Genomic DNA, 17,429 nt, shown 5'->3' on the forward strand with positions numbered 1-17,429 from the left:
GACCAAAAAAAGGAGAACAAGATTATCAATAATAATCAATAACATAACTTACAATATTGCAGTTACCATTCCAAAAACAAACGCTCATCTCAAGAGTAACATTTTCCCGTGTTGTGTCAGCTTTTCTCTTTTATATTTGTGTGGCCACCTGACCAAAGTAGCATGTGACAAATTCAAGACGTTATCAGTTTGTCAGGAGTCAATAGTTAACCACAGTTTTATCAGTATGAGCCAAGCCCGTTCGATCGCTTCGTCAGCTCTCATACATCAAATATGAACTTTTTTGCCTCACTTCAGACTCACCTCCACTCCTCACCTCTGAACCCATCCAGCTCAAGCCAACTGTCAAGAGTTCCTCCCCTCTACTCACCAATCAGTCCCTGGTCCCTCTTTCACCATCAGCTTTCTGTTACAGAAACTCCATGAATGGCCTCAGTTTCAGCCTCAGCCTGAAAGAACTAGTTGTGTTTACGAGAGGACAATGTTAGTCTGTTCACCTGCTGGTCAGTGTTCAATACTCCGACTGGGATACCTGGAATAATTCAGAAGAAATTGGATATCATAGATATTCATTACAAATTTAGATCACTAGTAAAGCTTGATGTAGCTGTTGTTCTTGGATGGGATCAAAAATGAACAAAGAGAGGAGAGCAGGAGCCCCTTAATTAATAAGGAGGAGGTGAAAAGAAAAATAAGATGTAAAAAATCAGATGAATGCAAAACATTTTGTAATTATTCCAAGCTTCATGTGTCCTTGAAATATTACGCTACATAGTCAGTGGGCACGGTAAGCAGCACTTTCTCTGGTGCACGTGTAGCTAGAAATTTAAAGGTTTCACCTGGGAGACCTGCTGCCTGAATCGGTATCTCAGCAGTGCACTGAAATTATTTTTGCCCTTAGACACAAATATACAAACACGTGAACTGAACTAAGGTTCAATAAAAGTGTACCTAAAGTCTTGTGTCTGAGAGAAGTAGTTCAGAGGGTTCATTTAGGTGTCATGTTTGCAAGTCAAACTTCTACATCTTGTGGTAAGCTTTTTCTAAATATAGCCATTTTAAACCCCCAAAATAAGATGACTTAGAGAAGAAATGAGCTTCAGTCTGATGATTAACAGGGAGGTATGCATACATTTATTTGCAGCTTCTACCAAAATATGCCCACAGGCTCAATACAACTTTGTGCATCATTTAGTACACATTACCCCCCAAATCCAGCAAAATGTATTATTTGGAAAAAATTGTATTACCTCTAAAAATTTTCTGTATATATATATCAGCTTTTTTCCATTCCAGACAGCACGATCAAAGCAACCTAATCTATTATCATTCGAAATACAATTAATCTGTTATTTCCCTATTTAGCTGCATGATCTAAAACAGAAAAAATAACTACATTATTATTGTTAAAGTGCCAGAAGTCATCGAATCTCTAGACAATGATTATCAAAATATTTCCCCACTCACTGTGTGGAAATAAACTGTTTCATAAACTAGTTGTTCTAGTTCTATACATGCATGCATGCATGCCTACATGAGCACTGCACTGGGGCTTGAGCTGCAAACATTTACAGTACTATATTTTGTGAGTCTCGGCACTAACAAATGTTCAAATGTGTGAAGCTTCCAAAAACCAGGACAGACTAAATTTGTGACATCCCAAAGCTAGGTCTTTGAGGACACAAATGCATGCTGTTACAAACATGTGCACACTCACACAAACACATGAGGTTGCAAACACGTAAATGCATTTGCATGCTCAAGGTAAACCCTGAGAAAAATGTCAAAAGCAGAAGTATAGGCATATGCTCTCGAGCTTACGTGATAAGGCAATCTCTGCGGTCTGCGGAAAATAAAAGCAAAAAAATAGAAAAATAAAAACATGAACAAAAAAAAATGCTTGGGACAAACGGGAGTGAGTTAATGTGAAGGTTTAGCCTGCTGCTACAATCATTACACAGGCAGATTTCCCTTTCATTCTCTTTCCCTGTTTTACTCAACCCAGTTAATTGTTGACTTTGTTATGCAATTTCCAAACAAACATGGGGCAATTTGGCATGAATTTGGTTCAAACTTAAAGTCGTCCTGGACCTGCAACAGTATAAAAAGAGCGACGCAGGGATCTCAGGCACTCTTCAGGCCTAAAGAGGGGTTCGCTGTTACAAAGTGCTTTGTGCTGCAGCTAGAACGGGAAACATGGCACCTGTGAAGAAGGTAAAATAAACCCTCTGCACACTATGCTCCACTGTGTGTTGTTTTACACACCAAGTGCAATATGCAGAGCTGGTTAGTGGACTGTGGTGCTGTAAAGGAAATGTTGCCAGTGCATGTTTCATGCATGTGTGAGCATGTGGTCTGTGAAATATCCAGACTGGAGCACTCAGTGCTGGAGAATCTCAAGCTAAAAATTGCTTTTTATCTTTACACCTTTGTACTTAAACAGCAATACTTACAGATTCATAAAATTGTCATTGCACACAGAGATAACTAATTTCTCAACCACAGTACATTATATATGGAACCATCTTTGTGTGTTCTTTGTCATTATTTTTAAAAATGTAGCCTGAAAAATGAAAGCCTGTAGCTGCTTCTCTGTGCATTGGACCAAAGGGAGACATGCATGGTGTCTCACCTGGAGAGTGTGCAGTCAGGCTGGTGAAGGCTGGTACGCAAATTTATAGTCATATGTTTTCTTTTTCTTCCTTTTACTTAAAGGCAAAAATAATCAAATCCCCCCCTTGTTTTGCAGGTGCCCAGATTGTGGGAGTCAACTGCCACTTTGACCCCATGACCTGCGTGGAGACCGTGAAGTTGATGAAAGAGGGAGTGGAGAAGGCTGGTCTGAAGGCTCACTACATGGTTCAGCCGCTGGCATTCCACACTCCTGACTGCAACTGCCAGGGATTCATTGATCTGCCAGAGTTCCCCTTCGGTAAAATATTTTTTGTGCATATTTAAAAAAGAAAAAAGCAGGCTATCTTGCAGTGGCCATCATTTCATATCCTCTTATCCCCTATCCTCTCAGCCCTAGAACCCAGAATCCTAACCCGCTGGGACATGCATAAGTATGCCAGGGAGGCATACAAGGCTGGCATCCGATTCATTGGTGGCTGCTGTGGTTTTGAGCCCTATCACATCAGGGCTTTGGCACAGGAACTGGCCCCTGAAAGAGGCATAATACCCGCTGGATCAGAGAAACATGGAATGTGGGGTAGTGGTCTGGAGATGCACACCAAGCCTTGGGTCAGAGCCAGGTAAAGGATTTTAAACGATTAGACAGATTCATACAATTGTAGCAATAAAATTCTTTAGTGTCTGTCTCCTAACCTGCCCTTTTTTTCTAGGTCCTGTCGTGAATACTGGGAGAAGATCTTGCCTGCATCCGGTTGCCCCAAATCCGCATCCATGTCCACACCAGAAGGCTGGGGTGTGACCAAGGGTGATGCTGAACTGCTTCAGCACAAAGAGGCCACCACCAGCAAGGAAATGAGGCATGTGCTGGAGGTGCAGAAGTCCAAGTCCACAGTATGAGGATGAGATTATAAAGAAAATCAATGCACCTTTCCCTCCAGTCAGTCAACAACAGAGAGACAGGGGGGGATGAGTGTGGTCTTTCCCAGTTCAGTTAGACGATGAAAAGCACTTGTAACAGCAGTGCTCCGACTGTAGAGTGTTAAACTGTAAAACCCCCAAAACAATAGGCCTGAGTTTTTTACTTCACTTTATGGCTTCGTGTTGTTTTTGTGAAGCATGTGCTTGGACTGCTGCAACAAATCAAACTACTCAAAAATGTCTGTTACAAATTTCACCCATGCAGACATATGTGAAGTGATCTAGTGTTTGACTGTTTTTTTTTGTTTTTCTTTTAATGCCTGGCTGCTATCAGGTTGAAAACAAAAGGCCAAAAACTGGGAGGGAATCCAACAACAACACCAAGAACCATCTAATCCGGACCAAACTAGTATCGCACATTCACAATACTCTCATTCAAAGAGTTGCATAACCTTTCCCTTGCCAATCAGAGCAGCTCTTACTTAGAACACTCCCCTTCTTCAGAGAGATTTAATCTGGCCCTCTGCCCCACTCTACTGTCACTTCAGCATCTCGAGGTCTGAGCAGTCAGGGGTCCACACAGCTGTGAAATTATGGCACCAGCAAAAAAGGTATGTGCAGGCTTTTTTGTCCAGAGGTAGGGTTATGCTGTGAAAAGTTAGTTTTGTGAAATTATTATAGCAATCATAATGACCCACGGTGGGGTTAGTATTTCTGTCTGAGATTTCTGCTCCCATCTCACGCTGTAAGTTAAATGTGGGTGAAAGGTTGTGAGGCTGGGGTATCATACTGCATGTTTATGGTAGTCTTTTTGAGTGGTGTGTATTCTGTGTAGAACATCAGGTCATTTCTCAGACCACTGAACCTTCTTGATGCTATTAGGCATACAGAAAGACCAATGAAGCTCATTTTATTTATTCCATTTTTAATTTGTATACGGAATAATGGTAGCTTAAAAAAATCTTAGAGTGTCACACTGCAAGCATGTTTATATTTATATTATCCACTGGTCAGTTTTAATATTTTAGCCGATTTTGCTTCTATTGCTAGACTAAAGATGTGTGCACCTAACACAGTTAGGTGTTTATTCAATCTGTAGCAGGGATTTATGCAAAGTAGCACATAGTTAATGAGATAGTTTGGATTTTTTGCCATTTAAAAATAAGATTTCATAAAATGTGGATTATAAAAAAACATTTTCTTCATTAAGCATTCATCTTATATTAGGAACACTCAATGTGTTTGCTCAGTTCACTTGCAGTCTCCTTTGATATTATCCTAGGTTTTGACTTTTTCCTGTAGATTAAAAATAACAAGACTTACTTCAAAATATTATTTGATTTTGATTTTTGCAACTCTTACAGGATTTTTTTGAGCTTTTTAAAGGAACAAACCTTTAAAAACAAACTTTCAGCGTGGGAAGACAGATGTGGTACAGGATGTAGGAATCTGCAATCCACAAGGCCAGACAATTGATTTAACTGTGTATAAGCTAATATCGATTACAAGTTTCTTTAAAATATACAGTTTGCAATTTCTTTGGCTTTACTGGCTCCACAGTAATATTTGCAAAATGATCCACTGAGCACAGGTTAAGCTTCTCCGTGGATCCCTCTGTTTCCACAGGGCATCCTTGAACGTCTCAATGCTGGTGAGGTGGTGATTGGTGATGGAGGATTTGTGTTTGCTCTGGAGAAGAGGGGGTACGTAAAGGCCGGACCATGGACGCCTGAAGCTTCTGTACAGTACCCTGATGCAGGTAAGAACATACTGCTGTACCAAAACTGCCACTCCGTTACATCTTAAAATGGGATTTCCATTATCCATTGCTGGGTCTGCCTGTAAATACCTGGCAGTGTATGTTACATTTTAGATTGCTTTGGCACAGCGTTTGTCCTATGATGCAACCACTTGATGATTTTCAGTGCGACAGCTGCACAGAGAGTTCCTGAGAGCCGGGTCCAACGTTATGCAGACCTTTACATTCTACGCCAGTGATGACAAACTTGAGAACAGAGGCAACAACCTCAAACTGACTGTAAGTTAAAAGGGAAATTACAGCAAGTTTCATTCTTTATCAAAACAAAAATATTTTAAATGTGTATTTGAAGAGTCTCTTTGATTATTAGTTGGGTTTTTTTTTTTTTTTGCTTCATTCTACAGGGAGCTCAGATCAATGAGGCTGCCTGTGATTTAGCCCGTGAGGTTGCCAATGAGGGTGATGCTCTTGTTGCTGGAGGAGTGTCCCAAACTCCATCTTACCTGAGCTGCAAGAGCAAGGCAGATGTGAAGGCCATCTTCAGAAAACAGTTGGATGTGTTCATCAAGAAAAATGTGGACTTCCTGATTGCTGAGGTAGCTACACCGAACGCTTTGGCATTTTTTAAAAACTTTTTCTGGAGGATTCCAAAGGTGTAAAACTGCCATTGAACCAGTTTTGAGTGTTTCTTACTTGCTGAGAGAAGTTTTGTTTGAGCTTAATGCTTTTGTCCTTTAGTACTTTGAGCATGTTGAAGAGGCCGTGTGGGCTGTGGAGGTGATGAAGGAGACAGGGAAGCCTGTGGCTGCTTCTCTGTGTATTGGACCAAAGGGGGACATGCACGGTGTCTCACCTGGAGAGTGTGCAGTCAGGCTGGTCAAAGCCGGTGAGTACAGTTATCTTTGTCAATTTTTATGTTGTTTCAGCAGAAAAGAATTACAGACTGTCTCCCTGTGAGCCTTATCAGACACTAAAAAGTTCAAGACTTCTTATCAACTGAGGTTTATATACCTTTACATTCATGTGAGGTCACTTGGTGTATTTCTACTACAAGAGTGAGTGACTATTGGCCCGACAGCAATTTATTGGACAGTAAAAATGAACAAAACTTCAGCATCTGTGCCACCATAGTGTAACTAATTTATAAGGAATAAAAATGGCATATGATACCTGTAATTGGTTTTCTTCTGTTAGGATTTCCTTTTTTTTCTGGGATGAGCCTGTACAGGCCAAAACAGTGGCCAATAGTTATTTTATTCAGTAACATGCACAAAAATGTTCCCACTAAACACAAATACATTCAAAGACCTTATACCCACAACTGCAAACCACAGTTGATTAGGTGTCAGCCATGTATTTTCTTACACTCTCACACACAGTTCATGTTACTGCATGTGGTGTATTTTGTTCTACAGGTGCCCAGATTGTGGGAGTCAACTGTCACTTTGACCCCATGACCTGTGTGGAGACCGTGAAGCAGATGAAGGTGGGAGTGGAGAAGGCTGGTCTGAAGGCTCACTACATGGTTCAGCCGCTGGCATACCACACTCCTGACTGCAACTGCCAGGGATTTATCGACCTGCCAGAGTTCCCCTTCGGTAACGAGATACTGTCTTGTATTATAAATCTGCCATTCCAACTGTTCTGGATACGCACTGTCCTTATATATGCCCTCTGCTGGTGAATATGCTACACTGCATTGCAGAAAGTTCAGCCAGCCAACACAGAACAGCAAACTTTCACCACAAACTACAAAACTGTAATTTAAATGTGCATAAAAAAAATGTTTTTTTCTCTTTCAGGCCTGGAGCCCAGGATTCTGACTCGCTGGGACATGCACAAGTATGCCAGAGAAGCTTACAATGCTGGCATTCGCTTCATCGGTGGCTGCTGTGGCTTTGAGGCTTATCACATTAGGGCTATAGCAGAGGAACTGGCACCTGAGAGAGGCTTCCTTCCAAGTGCATCAGAGAAACATGGCTCCTGGGGTGCTGGTCTGGAAATGCACACCAAGCCTTGGGTTAGAGCCAGGTCAGAACAGAAGCAACTATTAATTCTAATACTTAAAAATACTTTGTGAAATATGACATATTCGCTGTTTACTACCAGTAATCACTCTTGTTTTTTTTATGTCTGTTGACTTTTAGAGCCCGACGTGATTACTGGGAGAACCTGAAGCCAGCCTCCGGTCGTCCCCAGTGTCCCTCCATGTCTGTCCCTGATTCTTGGGGTGTTACCAAGGGCCATGCTGATCTGATGCAGCAGAAAGAGGCAACCTCTAAAGAAGAACTCGAACAGCTGTTCGACAAATCAAAAACCCACTGAGTCAGTCTGTTTCAGACTCAGCAGCCGACAGCTGTGTACAGAGCTACTGATGTGCAGCAGTCCATAGTATCTATATACAGTGCTTCATCTAACAAACATAGTGTCAGTTGTCATGACATTAGCACTGTTATGTGTATCTTTAGACTGTAAAACTGGGGCCACAGCGTCTCAAAAGTGGGAGCTGACCCAGTAAACCCAGTAAAAGTGACCAGTTTGGTTTCTCCAACCCTGGACCACTTAGTTTAATATCTAATAAAAAAGATAAAATACAAATCGTTTGTTTCTTCTCAGTTTCTTTCTGATGATGTACACATATATTCTGTGTCTACTACTTGTGTCTATGCATCCACAAATAATCTGCAAAGCAGAGTTAAAAGTGTTATAACAGAGTCATTGTTCAATGCTATAAGACCTGTCATTAAATAATAAGGCTAAAATTAGTGAGATTTATGCTATCTATGGTTTATTCCTGCAATGAGAATAAACAGTGAACTCAGTTGAACTCTCTGATTAACTGTAGGCCTGTTACTCAAAGCATAGTTAATGTTTACCAACATAACACCTGAGTATATGTCTACAGTAAGCACAAGATGACTTTAGAACATACCAGAAAGGACTGGAAACTTCTTGGTCTCATGGTTGGACATGGTGTTTATTACCCATCATTAAACTGTTCTCATCTTTCCCATTAATTAATTTGACAAAGCTTAATTGGAAAATAGGATCTGACAGTGTCTGCATTCTAAACCAGATGCCTGTGGTTTTAAAAGCATTTGCACATTGTTTTCCAGAAGGCCTGTAATGAAAGATGTTAATACGTTTTACTAAGAGAACTGCTGAGACATATAAACTATGAGAAGAGAGGGGAAAAAAGTCAGATACCCAATATGTGCTGGGTTTTCCTCTCTTATGAGCACCAACTATTAAGGAACAGTAATATTAATAACCTAATTGCTGTGTAATCTGGCTTTTATATAGATATTATACTACAAATACTACAGTATGTGCAACGCGGCACGAAGGAAAAAGCGATATTGCTCCTGGTGACATATTTTCACAAATAAAAGAGCTCTGTTCCTTATCTCGCTTGTGATTGAGCGAGCACAGCCCACGTGACGAGGTTATCCGTTTTCTTCAAGGCAGTGTGAAATTAAAGATAGATATTTTTGCCGTTACCTAACAGGAGCCTTGTGTTGACATTTCCCTTATCATACGACAATATTCAATCAATTTTGTCGCTTTGACAACAGTAATGGTGTTCTGGGCCTTATCAGAAATCGGATAATTTTACTTTAGAGCGGGCTGGAGGTTTTTAGTGATACAGTTTTTCATGTTTTTTTTACAGGAGACGGCTAACGAAGACTGTAACATGGCCTGACCTAACAGGACAGTCGCTGACAACACATCTACCGGCCACCTGCTATCATAGACAGAGGGTTAAAGACACAGCTAGAGGTAAGGTGTAGCATGATAACAGTGCATTTATCGCTAATGCACTTCAACCTTCCACTCAAAATGTATGTTAACGACCAAATCTTACCTAAAAATTAAACACTCTTCCCACAAACATGTATTGCTATTTGTCTACTATGACTTTCACATTACCTCCTGCACCGTTGTTATAATGTCATTCGCTGAACCCTTTCTGTCTTACGGGCTCGCCGTCGATAGCGCCATCATGTGGTGTTTTTGCGTGTTTTTCTTTCTTTCTGCAGCTTCAAACCGGAAGTAAACCCGAGAGGTCGTCATGGGGAGTAAAGTCAGCTCCAAAATGGCAGCTCCCGTCGCTCGAGTTGTTCAGGTAACGTTAACTACTTAAATGTTAATTTCTCCGGGTTTGTTTGTGTTGCCTCCTGATTTAGAGCTTATAAAGTAAAACGCTGCTTTTCCCGCTGTTCCGAACAGTAAACTACTTTATATCGTGCGGCCTCTTGAGGTGGCAAAGACCCGTCATACCCTTGTTAGTGCCCTTGTTCATAAACCGCACAGGACACATCAATATCGTTTAGTCACGTTGTGAGAGCGGCCTTTTAATCAATTAATTAAAACTTAAGGTAGGTGTAATATTAGTTGTTTTAGTTGTCAGTCTTGCTATGGCTGAGTATAGCATAAAACGGTTCACAGGGAGGCCTATATGTCGGTTAAAGACAGATCTTTGTACCACAGTAGCCCAGCAGAGTATTAAGGAACTGTACCAGCAGTGCTTATTTCCTACTAATAGACTAATTTTAATCGTTTTTCAATTACTGGAGGATATGAGCGATCTGTGATGTCAGGAAAACAGAAATAGTCTCTACAAATTTTTAATTTGCATTTAGCCACTAAATTTATGCTCTTTGTACCGAATAAATGTTTGTAACAGTACGTTTGTGATGACTGCTTGTCTGTTCTTTCATAACTAATGCGGATCAGAATTACTGCATTTTAGCTGCAGTTAGGCCGCTAAAATGCCTAACTCCCGATGTCAGGAAATATCTTTCACAGATTGGAGTTATAGTTATATAACATATATAACAATCATAAGTAACTGCGCAGTTCATTCAAAAGCTGTTTCTTGGACAAGTGTGGACTATACCTTTTTAATTTATTCATAAATTAAAAAAGTTCAGAGTTGAGTTCATGTGTGAAACTTAAAAAGTTTCAAAGTTGTTGTTGTGAACCTGCAACTTGCTGTCAAAGGAGCTCTCAGTGCAAGGGAAGCAGGCCACCCTTACCATCTGCAGAAACAAAACAAATCCAGACTAAGTCAATGATTCGGCACAATAAACTGTTAGCAACATGAGTAAGGTCTTGACTTGTATGGACGAGGTGGATGATTTGTTAACGGTGAGGAAAAACCTCTTCACAACATCCAACATCTAGAGCCTGTACAGAGGGTTCACTCCAAAGTCCAAATCATTTGCCACTGTGGAGAACAGAAAGGCCAGATAACACTAAAGAGAAGAGACACATGAAACACAGGTACTGAGACTCAGTGGCACTCAATCATGAAATCCAGTGCCATGAGGCAGAAAATCAGCTTTATGCTGTTGTTGACTGGACAGGAGTTCACAGTACGAGTGCACAGATAACCAAACCATGTCGCAAAATAAACTGCTGTGGACAAGTCAGTCATTTGACCTCAACACAGTTTAGTTATATTTGACTTGTTGAAGACAAAACTATAGGCAGAATCCATAATGATTTCCTGTGAAGGTATCTTAACAAAGTATTTGATTATTATATTATTTACATTTATAATATATCCATTTATTGTTATTATTATTGTCATTGTTACTGTAATGCTAATTTGTCTGATTATAACAAACAACTGAGACTCTGTCACTATAGACTGTTGTTTGTACCAAAAAGCACTTAAAAGATGGGCTTACTGATACACTACACTACTTTAATGGGTTGATCTGTTAGATCAGAGGTTCCCAAAGTGTGGGGCCTGCCTCCTGAGGGGGGCGCTGAGCCATTGCAGGGGGGGGCGCGGTATGAAAAGAAAAAAAGAACGCTTGGACACTGCTAGCATAATTGACAGGTTTTTGATGGGGCTCCAACACAAATGCAAAGCAGGAGATGAAGCATCGCCAAATATGTTTCCAAACCAACTTCATTCCAACTTCATTCCAAGAGCCCTGCCTTTGGCTTCACCTGCACAAGTGCCGAGGTAGGTCTCTGCGACAGAATTAGTTTCCCTTGCGTTGGGAGCACGTGCTGGGCTCTTCAAATCACGGACAAACAGTATCCCACATTCTTGATTTTTAGTTCACAAACACTTCTTGTAATAAATAACTACTCCTGACATTTTGGAGATATTAACTCTTTATACAGTAAAGTTAGAGCGATCCTGCCACGATTTGTTTCCCTGGTTCAAATCACGGACTAACAGTATCTCAAAGTTGTTTATGTTTTTGAACCCATTTTGCACAGAGAGGAATTTTTTGAGAAATGTATTGATAGCAATGTTGAATATTATTACACAGGAAAAAAACAACCACACGTAAAATAATCACACCATAGGCAGAGGCGGAGATTTTCGAATCACTGAAAACAGAGATTTTCGGTGATTCGAAGCACCGTTTACGTGTGGACGAATAGGTCCAAACGCATAGAAACAGCTGCATTTTCAAAAATACCAGTATAGGTGTGGACGTAGCGTAAGAGTTTGGAGATTATTTTATTACTACCTGTAATTTATTGCAGATTACTTGTATTTGCCTATTTGTTTACTAATTGATTGAGGTGTGAAATAAACCGCAATGGAGTTTGAAAACAAAATATGGGTGTGTATGGTTGGAGGATATGTTTGTGGGGGGGGGCGCAAACATTTTTCTTGTAAAACAAAGGGGGGCCCAGCAAAAAAACACTTTGGGAACCACTGTGTTAGATGCACTTGTATTTTGTATAATGTTTGCTCTGTTGTATGTTTTGTGGTATATTCCTATCAACTGCTGTTAGAAGGCTACATTAACTTAACGTTGAGCGCCTGATTTTACAAAAATACTGTCACAAGTCATACCATACATAAATAAAAAATTTAATTCACCCTAGTGTTGTTCATCATATTTTTCTAGCAGCTGTGTTTGTTTTAAAGCTCATTCACTCTGTTTTAGCACGTGTGGGAGACAAAAAAAACTACTGTCAATTTGTTGTCATGTCAGGATGCCTACCCTTTAACTGACTGCTGTTTGATTTTGTTTTCTCAGGCAATACGGCCTCATACTCCCCTGATCAAATTCCCCAACAGACAAGGCCTGCCCAGACCTAATGGTGAGCCTTTGTTTTTCCCAGCTGAAAGAACGTGTTCTTTTAGGTTCACATTTATCAGAAATATAATCGTTAACAATGCCTTCCCTGGTGATTATTTCATTACGTTACTCTTTTTCTTTTCGTCCTCAAGCCCAGGAGGCATTGAAAACATTAGCACTAAACCTTCCTCAACATAATGCTCCCACTTCAGCTGCAGCATCGCCTCAGTTATCAAGACCGCATGCACCTTTAACACCAATCCCAGGCACGCCAGACACACTGGCCTCTATTCAGCTACTTCCTGCAAGGTACCGCAGGAGACCGTTAACAGCAGATGAGATGGATTACATCCAGGTGAGGCTATCTTAACTGTACCCAGAGTTTTTACACAGAACTACTTGGTTCTTTAAAATTGAGCAGAGTGGAATAACAAAAGAGACGGAAAAATGTCAAATGTCAAGCAAAGTTGGCAACAGTATATGACCCACCTTTGACTGATCATAAACTCATAGCAGTAGGATTCAAAAGTACAAAGGTTAAGTGTATGGACTGATTGAGAACTTAGGAAAACTTACTGTAACTTGTTGCTGGTGCATAACTAGCTATAGAAACTGCAAGTAGAATCTGAAAGTTTTGAGTATTTAAGTATATATTTTGGCTGGTATTTTTGTTTATTTGTATTCTATATCATTTCTTTGCCACAGCGCGGTGGACCAGAGTGACATGAAGTGACGCCATCACTGCAGCCAAAGTCCTTATATGTTGAAGATCAGTATGTCTTTAATCCTGTTCCTCAGCACAAGAGAACCCGATGCCACATGTAGAATAAAATATTACATGGATCCTGTTAAAATGTATATATGTTGATTATTAGTTGTTTAAGTGTATATGAACTCCATACAAACAGATGTTCACTGTAAAACACGCTGCAAAGGCACACTAGCTCCTTGGTTTGTCTTTATTCACCTGGCATTGCATATTTTTCTCAAAGATTTGTTTTTAATCAATTTTAGTTTAAAAACAAAATCATCAACTCATCTTTTTTATTCGTCCAATTTATCTAATTTTACATGCTGACTAAAATCCAAGCAGGAGGCTCTAGTATACAGAAGGAAGTTGGACTTTCCATGTCTCTCGCTGCACTTGAACTGATGGTTTTTGGAGCTAAAAGGCTGGTGAGGTAGTTGAGGCAACCATGCTGCATGAAAGTACATTGAGTTCATGTGAACGGCTGGATTTAAATGATTAAAATAATGTTGGATTATTTTATTGTTGGAATTTGATTGTGCAGATTCTAAACAAGCAGACATAAAGGGAATTCTAGTAACAGGCCACCACTCTTTTCAAGAAAAAATTAATTTAAGGTATTTATTGTTACCATTGCTGGCATGCTCTATATAGTAAACATTAATAACACTGAAAGTTCACAACAGTGCAGTATGATGGGCAACCATTATTGGCTTTCTAGCTATGAGTTTCAGCCGTTTACTCCGATGAATATTGGCACAAGTAGCACAGAAATGACAGAAAGGCCAGAAGTGAATGAACACTTTACCTGTCTGCCTGGCAGATTGTCAGCTTAGTCTCTACCAGAGCTGAGAAAAGCTCACACTGTTAGTTTTTTTTATCTTCTTGTGATTATAATTAGAAGTGACACCTAGGCAAGCACACTTGAAGATAATTCAGCATTAGTAAGTACATGTCTCCTGTTTGGCAACAAACTTTAAACAGCCAGCTTCTAAACACATGAATTCAGAACAATTCATTGCTTTACAAAAATACCTCTGGATGTTTAAAACTCAATATCAAACACGGTATGATCTGTGTGAACACAAAACTGCAGTATATTCATAGATTATTATAAACACGTAAAGCTACAGAAACTGTCAAGTCACAAAATGAGCACAACACTTGAAGAAACACTGAGGTATGCACTGGATTACTGTGATTATGGAAATGATTTGCCCTAAATCAGTCTTGGTCACAACATAAACAGCGCCTTCTTATTTATTAAGAAACTAAAGACTCAACATTGCACTTGAAGCAATCTGTGCTCTGTACAGGAGACAGACTCTTCAGTTGCTCTGTTCGTCCAGTTCCTCAAAAGCCGGTAAGAAATCAGCAATGGTGTCCACCACGTAGTCGGGCACCAAGCTGTGGTTGGTGGTTTGGTCACTATTCCTGTACTCCTGGGCCTCCTCAATCTGAGACACACCAGTGAGAGTGAGCATGGTGTCGAGGCCGCAGTTGGACCCGAACAGCATGTCCGTCTCGAGGCGGTCCCCGACCATCAGGCACTGGGCGGGATCCACCCCTCTGAACTGACTGGAGATGCATTCGAACATGAAGCGGCTGGGCTTTCCGATCACAGTGGCCTTGCGTCCTGAGGCCACCTCCAAGGCTGCTGTGAGGGAGCCAGAACCTGCAGGGGGAGAGGCGGAGTAAAGATGACTGAATCACCACCAACCACTTTCATTTCCAGCTGCATGCTATTAATAGTTCTGCGAATCTCATATAAGCTGCTCAGTCAGTAGGTACAAGCCATAAATATTTTCCAGAGGGCCACTTGTTTTGGAGAAAGAAAAAAAAAATCACCCTTCAGATTTGTGGAATCTAAAATGGATTACTGAGTGAGCTAAACTGACAACTGCTCTCACATGTTTTTTGGGGCTTTTTTTTTTTTTTTTTAAATCTTAAACATATCAGGAGGAAATGAGGGCAGAGAGGACTGATGACATGCACCAGAGCCCTGAGCTTGAGTTGAACCAGCATCTTTTACCCTATGGTCTCTGGGTAACTCAATTACTACCTTATCTTAAAACTCTGCAAACTAGTTATGATGAACTGATACAAGCCTGAGGCCAGGAGGTAGCTGTGCCTCAGGTTGTGGGTTAGTTATACTGCAGTGAAGCTTCCAGGTGCATTCTGTGTGTATCTGTGCAGTGGTGGGCCCCTGAAGAGTGGTGCAGTGAACAAAAAAAGTTTAAATAACGCAACAAGCCGGAGCTCTTGTTGTTTTAGCCATTTGTTCTCTGCAGACCTGTCCTGACACTGCGTATTCATGCTAATGAACATGTGAAAAGAAACCTGTGATGCACAAGCCCAGCTATTTTTGCAGAATAAGTAATTTTAGGGCCCTCTGACCTCTTGACATCCTGGTCCCTTGACCGCTAAGCCATTTTAGCAATCTATCCATGTCTGGCAGAAAAACGAATATCTTAACGTGACGTGAATGAGCAACACTATGTGGTAATTAAACCTCATCCCCATTATACCTGGTAGTATCCTTCCACCTGACAGAGGGTGCCAGGGGTCGTTGTCGGTGGCCAGGAACAGACACTCCGGGTCCTTCAGGTAGCAGGAGGCTTTGGCCAGTTTCAGAAAAGTCAGTTTGTCATCATGTCCAACCAGCACTGCCTTGACGTCCGGAGCCAGGGCGCAGTCGTAGATGGTGGCGTCCGGATCATCCGCCTCCTCCACGCAGGGGATGCCTGCCTCTTGCAGCTCTCTGCGCAGTCCGTCGCAGCCGATGACAAACACCTGGCCAGGGACCTTGACGACGTCTCTCAAGTAGAGAGCCGAGCAGTACGACGAGCTAAAGATCTGCTCCAGCATCACGTCGGTAAAGCCCAGCCGGTAGAACTTGTGCACATAATTCTCCCGCGGCCTGGTGCAATTGTTGGTGACGAACACCACGTTTTTGCCGCGCCGGATCAGCGAGCTCACCACCTTCGCGGCGCCCGTTATCGCGTTCTCTCCGTGCCATATGACCCCGTCGCAGTCGAAGAGAAAGAAGTCCTTCGCTTCAAGCAGATTTCTAATCTGAGGTCCTCGAATTTTCTGGCAGCCTTTAAAGCCAAAGGCGCCTGCCATTCCGGCTTTTTCCTCGGTTACTTCCGTCTTTCACCTTCTAGTGATCCCCCACGTCGAAAGCTGGTACATCATGCGGTGAAGACGGCGTGTTAAATGATACGAAAACAAATCAATGTCAGGAAATCACATTGCAGAGTCCTTGGTGCGGTTACATACACGGAGCGAGCCACAAAAACATTGACACCTAACCACGCCCACACTGTCAAGACTGACCAATCAAACTGTAAAAGTTGAGCCAATTGGATTCGTCGATTATACGAATAGTGCCTTCTAAAAATTTAATTGCGCCCCCGTGGCGGCTGATGGACAAAACATGGCATTAAATAAAAATTAAAAAAAGTCCAAACCAAACTCACTATGGGAGAAAATAGAGCACCACAATTAAAATACTTTAAAGGAGTAACCATTGTGCACAATGGTCCTATTTTTCATTTTATATAATCACTCATTAAAACCAAGGTAACATACTGAACCTTGAAGCAAATGGGCCACAGCATCTGAGGACCACTGCAGCTGCCACTGCTCTCAGGTAACAGCAGGAAACTGAGGCTGAAATTCACCCAGGCCCTCCAAAATTGGATGAAAAGTGGTTTAAAATACGTTGCCTGGTCTGATGAACCTTTATTTCTTAATGGCATTCAGATGGTAGTGTCAGAATTTGGTATGAACAGCATGAAAGCATGGTTCCAGTCTGACTTGTATCATCAGTTCAGGCTGGTACTGGTTGTGTCACAGTGTGGGGGATATTTTCTTGGTACACTTTGGGCCCCTTAAAACAAATTAAGCATCATCCAAGCACCACAGCCTATCTGAGTATTGTTGCTTACCACGTCTATCCTTTTATGCCTAAAGTGCACCCACCTTATAATGACTTCTTCCAGCAGGTTAATGCACCATGCCACAAAGCTAAAGTCGTCTCAAAAGGGGGTCCAATCTAGTACTAGCAAAGTGTAATTAATGAAGTGTCCAGTGGGTGTTGCTTCATTTTTACCTTTATTTTTTACCATTTTTTTCAACAAACACAAAATAAAAAACAATGTGTAATGCAGCTTAATAAATAAATAACTAATCAACACCAAATCAAACGCTGCAAATTTAATAAAGCTCTTTATATTTTTTGTGCTGTTCTACACTTTGGATGCCTTTACCCTGGAGGACGAAACTTCTATTCTTTACTGATAAG

At 41.1% G+C, this 17,429-nt stretch overlaps 4 protein-coding genes across 5 annotated transcripts; 3 read left to right on the forward strand and 1 right to left on the reverse strand.

The window, feature by feature from the left end:
• The first annotated feature begins 2,100 nt into the window (after positions 1 to 2,100).
• LOC113033387 (betaine--homocysteine S-methyltransferase 1-like) lies at positions 2,101 to 3,965 on the forward strand. Of its 2 annotated transcripts, XM_026187129.1 has the most exons (6): positions 2,101 to 2,214; positions 2,563 to 2,665; positions 2,750 to 2,932; positions 3,026 to 3,254; positions 3,345 to 3,491; positions 3,887 to 3,965. In XM_026187129.1, the coding sequence occupies exons 2-6, from the start codon at positions 2,617 to 2,619 to the stop codon at positions 3,945 to 3,947; spliced, it is 669 nt and encodes a 222-aa protein (XP_026042914.1). In that variant the 5' UTR covers positions 2,101 to 2,214; positions 2,563 to 2,616; the 3' UTR covers positions 3,948 to 3,965. The 2 variants fall into 2 exon arrangements, with proteins under 2 accessions (XP_026042914.1, XP_026042915.1); XM_026187130.1 differs by lacking the exon at positions 2,563 to 2,665.
• Positions 3,966 to 4,083: 118 nt separating this feature from the next.
• LOC113033385 (betaine--homocysteine S-methyltransferase 1-like) lies at positions 4,084 to 7,909 on the forward strand. The gene is made up of 8 exons (XM_026187126.1): positions 4,084 to 4,163; positions 5,179 to 5,311; positions 5,478 to 5,590; positions 5,716 to 5,907; positions 6,050 to 6,197; positions 6,727 to 6,909; positions 7,114 to 7,342; positions 7,459 to 7,909. Exons 1-8 carry the CDS (start codon positions 4,146 to 4,148, stop codon positions 7,634 to 7,636), a joined length of 1,194 nt encoding a protein of 397 aa, XP_026042911.1. The 5' UTR covers positions 4,084 to 4,145; the 3' UTR covers positions 7,637 to 7,909.
• Positions 7,910 to 8,769: 860 nt separating this feature from the next.
• Positions 8,770 to 13,317, forward strand: kgd4 (alpha-ketoglutarate dehydrogenase subunit 4). Its single transcript, XM_026187131.1, has 5 exons — positions 8,770 to 9,091; positions 9,352 to 9,437; positions 12,331 to 12,394; positions 12,525 to 12,727; positions 13,078 to 13,317. Exons 2-5 carry the CDS (start codon positions 9,384 to 9,386, stop codon positions 13,093 to 13,095), a joined length of 339 nt encoding a protein of 112 aa, XP_026042916.1. The 5' UTR covers positions 8,770 to 9,091; positions 9,352 to 9,383; the 3' UTR covers positions 13,096 to 13,317.
• Positions 13,318 to 13,727: 410 nt separating this feature from the next.
• Positions 13,728 to 16,472, reverse strand: pdxp (pyridoxal (pyridoxine, vitamin B6) phosphatase). Its single transcript, XM_026187128.1, has 2 exons — positions 15,649 to 16,472; positions 13,728 to 14,795 (listed from the first exon to the last, which is right to left on the reverse strand). Exons 1-2 carry the CDS (start codon positions 16,244 to 16,246, stop codon positions 14,449 to 14,451), a joined length of 945 nt encoding a protein of 314 aa, XP_026042913.1. The 5' UTR covers positions 16,247 to 16,472; the 3' UTR covers positions 13,728 to 14,448.
• Positions 16,473 to 17,429: the final 957 nt, after the last annotated feature.

The sequence above is a fragment of the Astatotilapia calliptera genome, chromosome 12 (genome assembly GCF_900246225.1).
Source record: "Astatotilapia calliptera chromosome 12, fAstCal1.2, whole genome shotgun sequence".
Taxonomy (NCBI): domain Eukaryota; kingdom Metazoa; phylum Chordata; class Actinopteri; order Cichliformes; family Cichlidae; genus Astatotilapia; species Astatotilapia calliptera.

What these genes read in the sequence shown, in the direction of transcription:
- kgd4 (XM_026187131.1), top strand. Translation starts at nt 9,384, where the DNA reads ATGGGGAGTAAAGTCAGCTCCAAAATGGCAGCTCCCGTCGCTCGAGTT. An exon ending in CCGTCGCTCGAGTTGTTCAG is followed by an intron (nt 9,438 to 12,330) that starts GTAACGTTAACT and finishes TTGTTTTCTCAG; the next exon opens with GCAATACGGCCTCATACTCC. An exon ending in AGGCCTGCCCAGACCTAATG is followed by an intron (nt 12,395 to 12,524) that starts GTGAGCCTTTGT and finishes TTCGTCCTCAAG; the next exon opens with CCCAGGAGGCATTGAAAACA.
- LOC113033385 (XM_026187126.1), top strand. An exon ending in GCAACAACCTCAAACTGACT is followed by an intron (nt 5,591 to 5,715) that starts GTAAGTTAAAAG and finishes TTCATTCTACAG; the next exon opens with GGAGCTCAGATCAATGAGGC. An exon ending in CCTGCCAGAGTTCCCCTTCG is followed by an intron (nt 6,910 to 7,113) that starts GTAACGAGATAC and finishes TTTCTCTTTCAG; the next exon opens with GCCTGGAGCCCAGGATTCTG.
- LOC113033387 (XM_026187129.1), top strand. Translation starts at nt 2,617, where the DNA reads ATGCATGGTGTCTCACCTGGAGAGTGTGCAGTCAGGCTGGTGAAGGCT. An exon ending in TCTGCCAGAGTTCCCCTTCG is followed by an intron (nt 2,933 to 3,025) that starts GTAAAATATTTT and finishes CTATCCTCTCAG; the next exon opens with CCCTAGAACCCAGAATCCTA. An exon ending in AAGCCTTGGGTCAGAGCCAG is followed by an intron (nt 3,255 to 3,344) that starts GTAAAGGATTTT and finishes CTTTTTTTCTAG; the next exon opens with GTCCTGTCGTGAATACTGGG.
- pdxp (XM_026187128.1), bottom strand. Translation starts at nt 16,246, where the DNA reads ATGGCAGGCGCCTTTGGCTTTAAAGGCTGCCAGAAAATTCGAGGACCT. An exon ending in AGGTGGAAGGATACTACCAG is followed by an intron (nt 14,796 to 15,648) that starts GTATAATGGGGA and finishes CTCCCCCTGCAG; the next exon opens with GTTCTGGCTCCCTCACAGCA.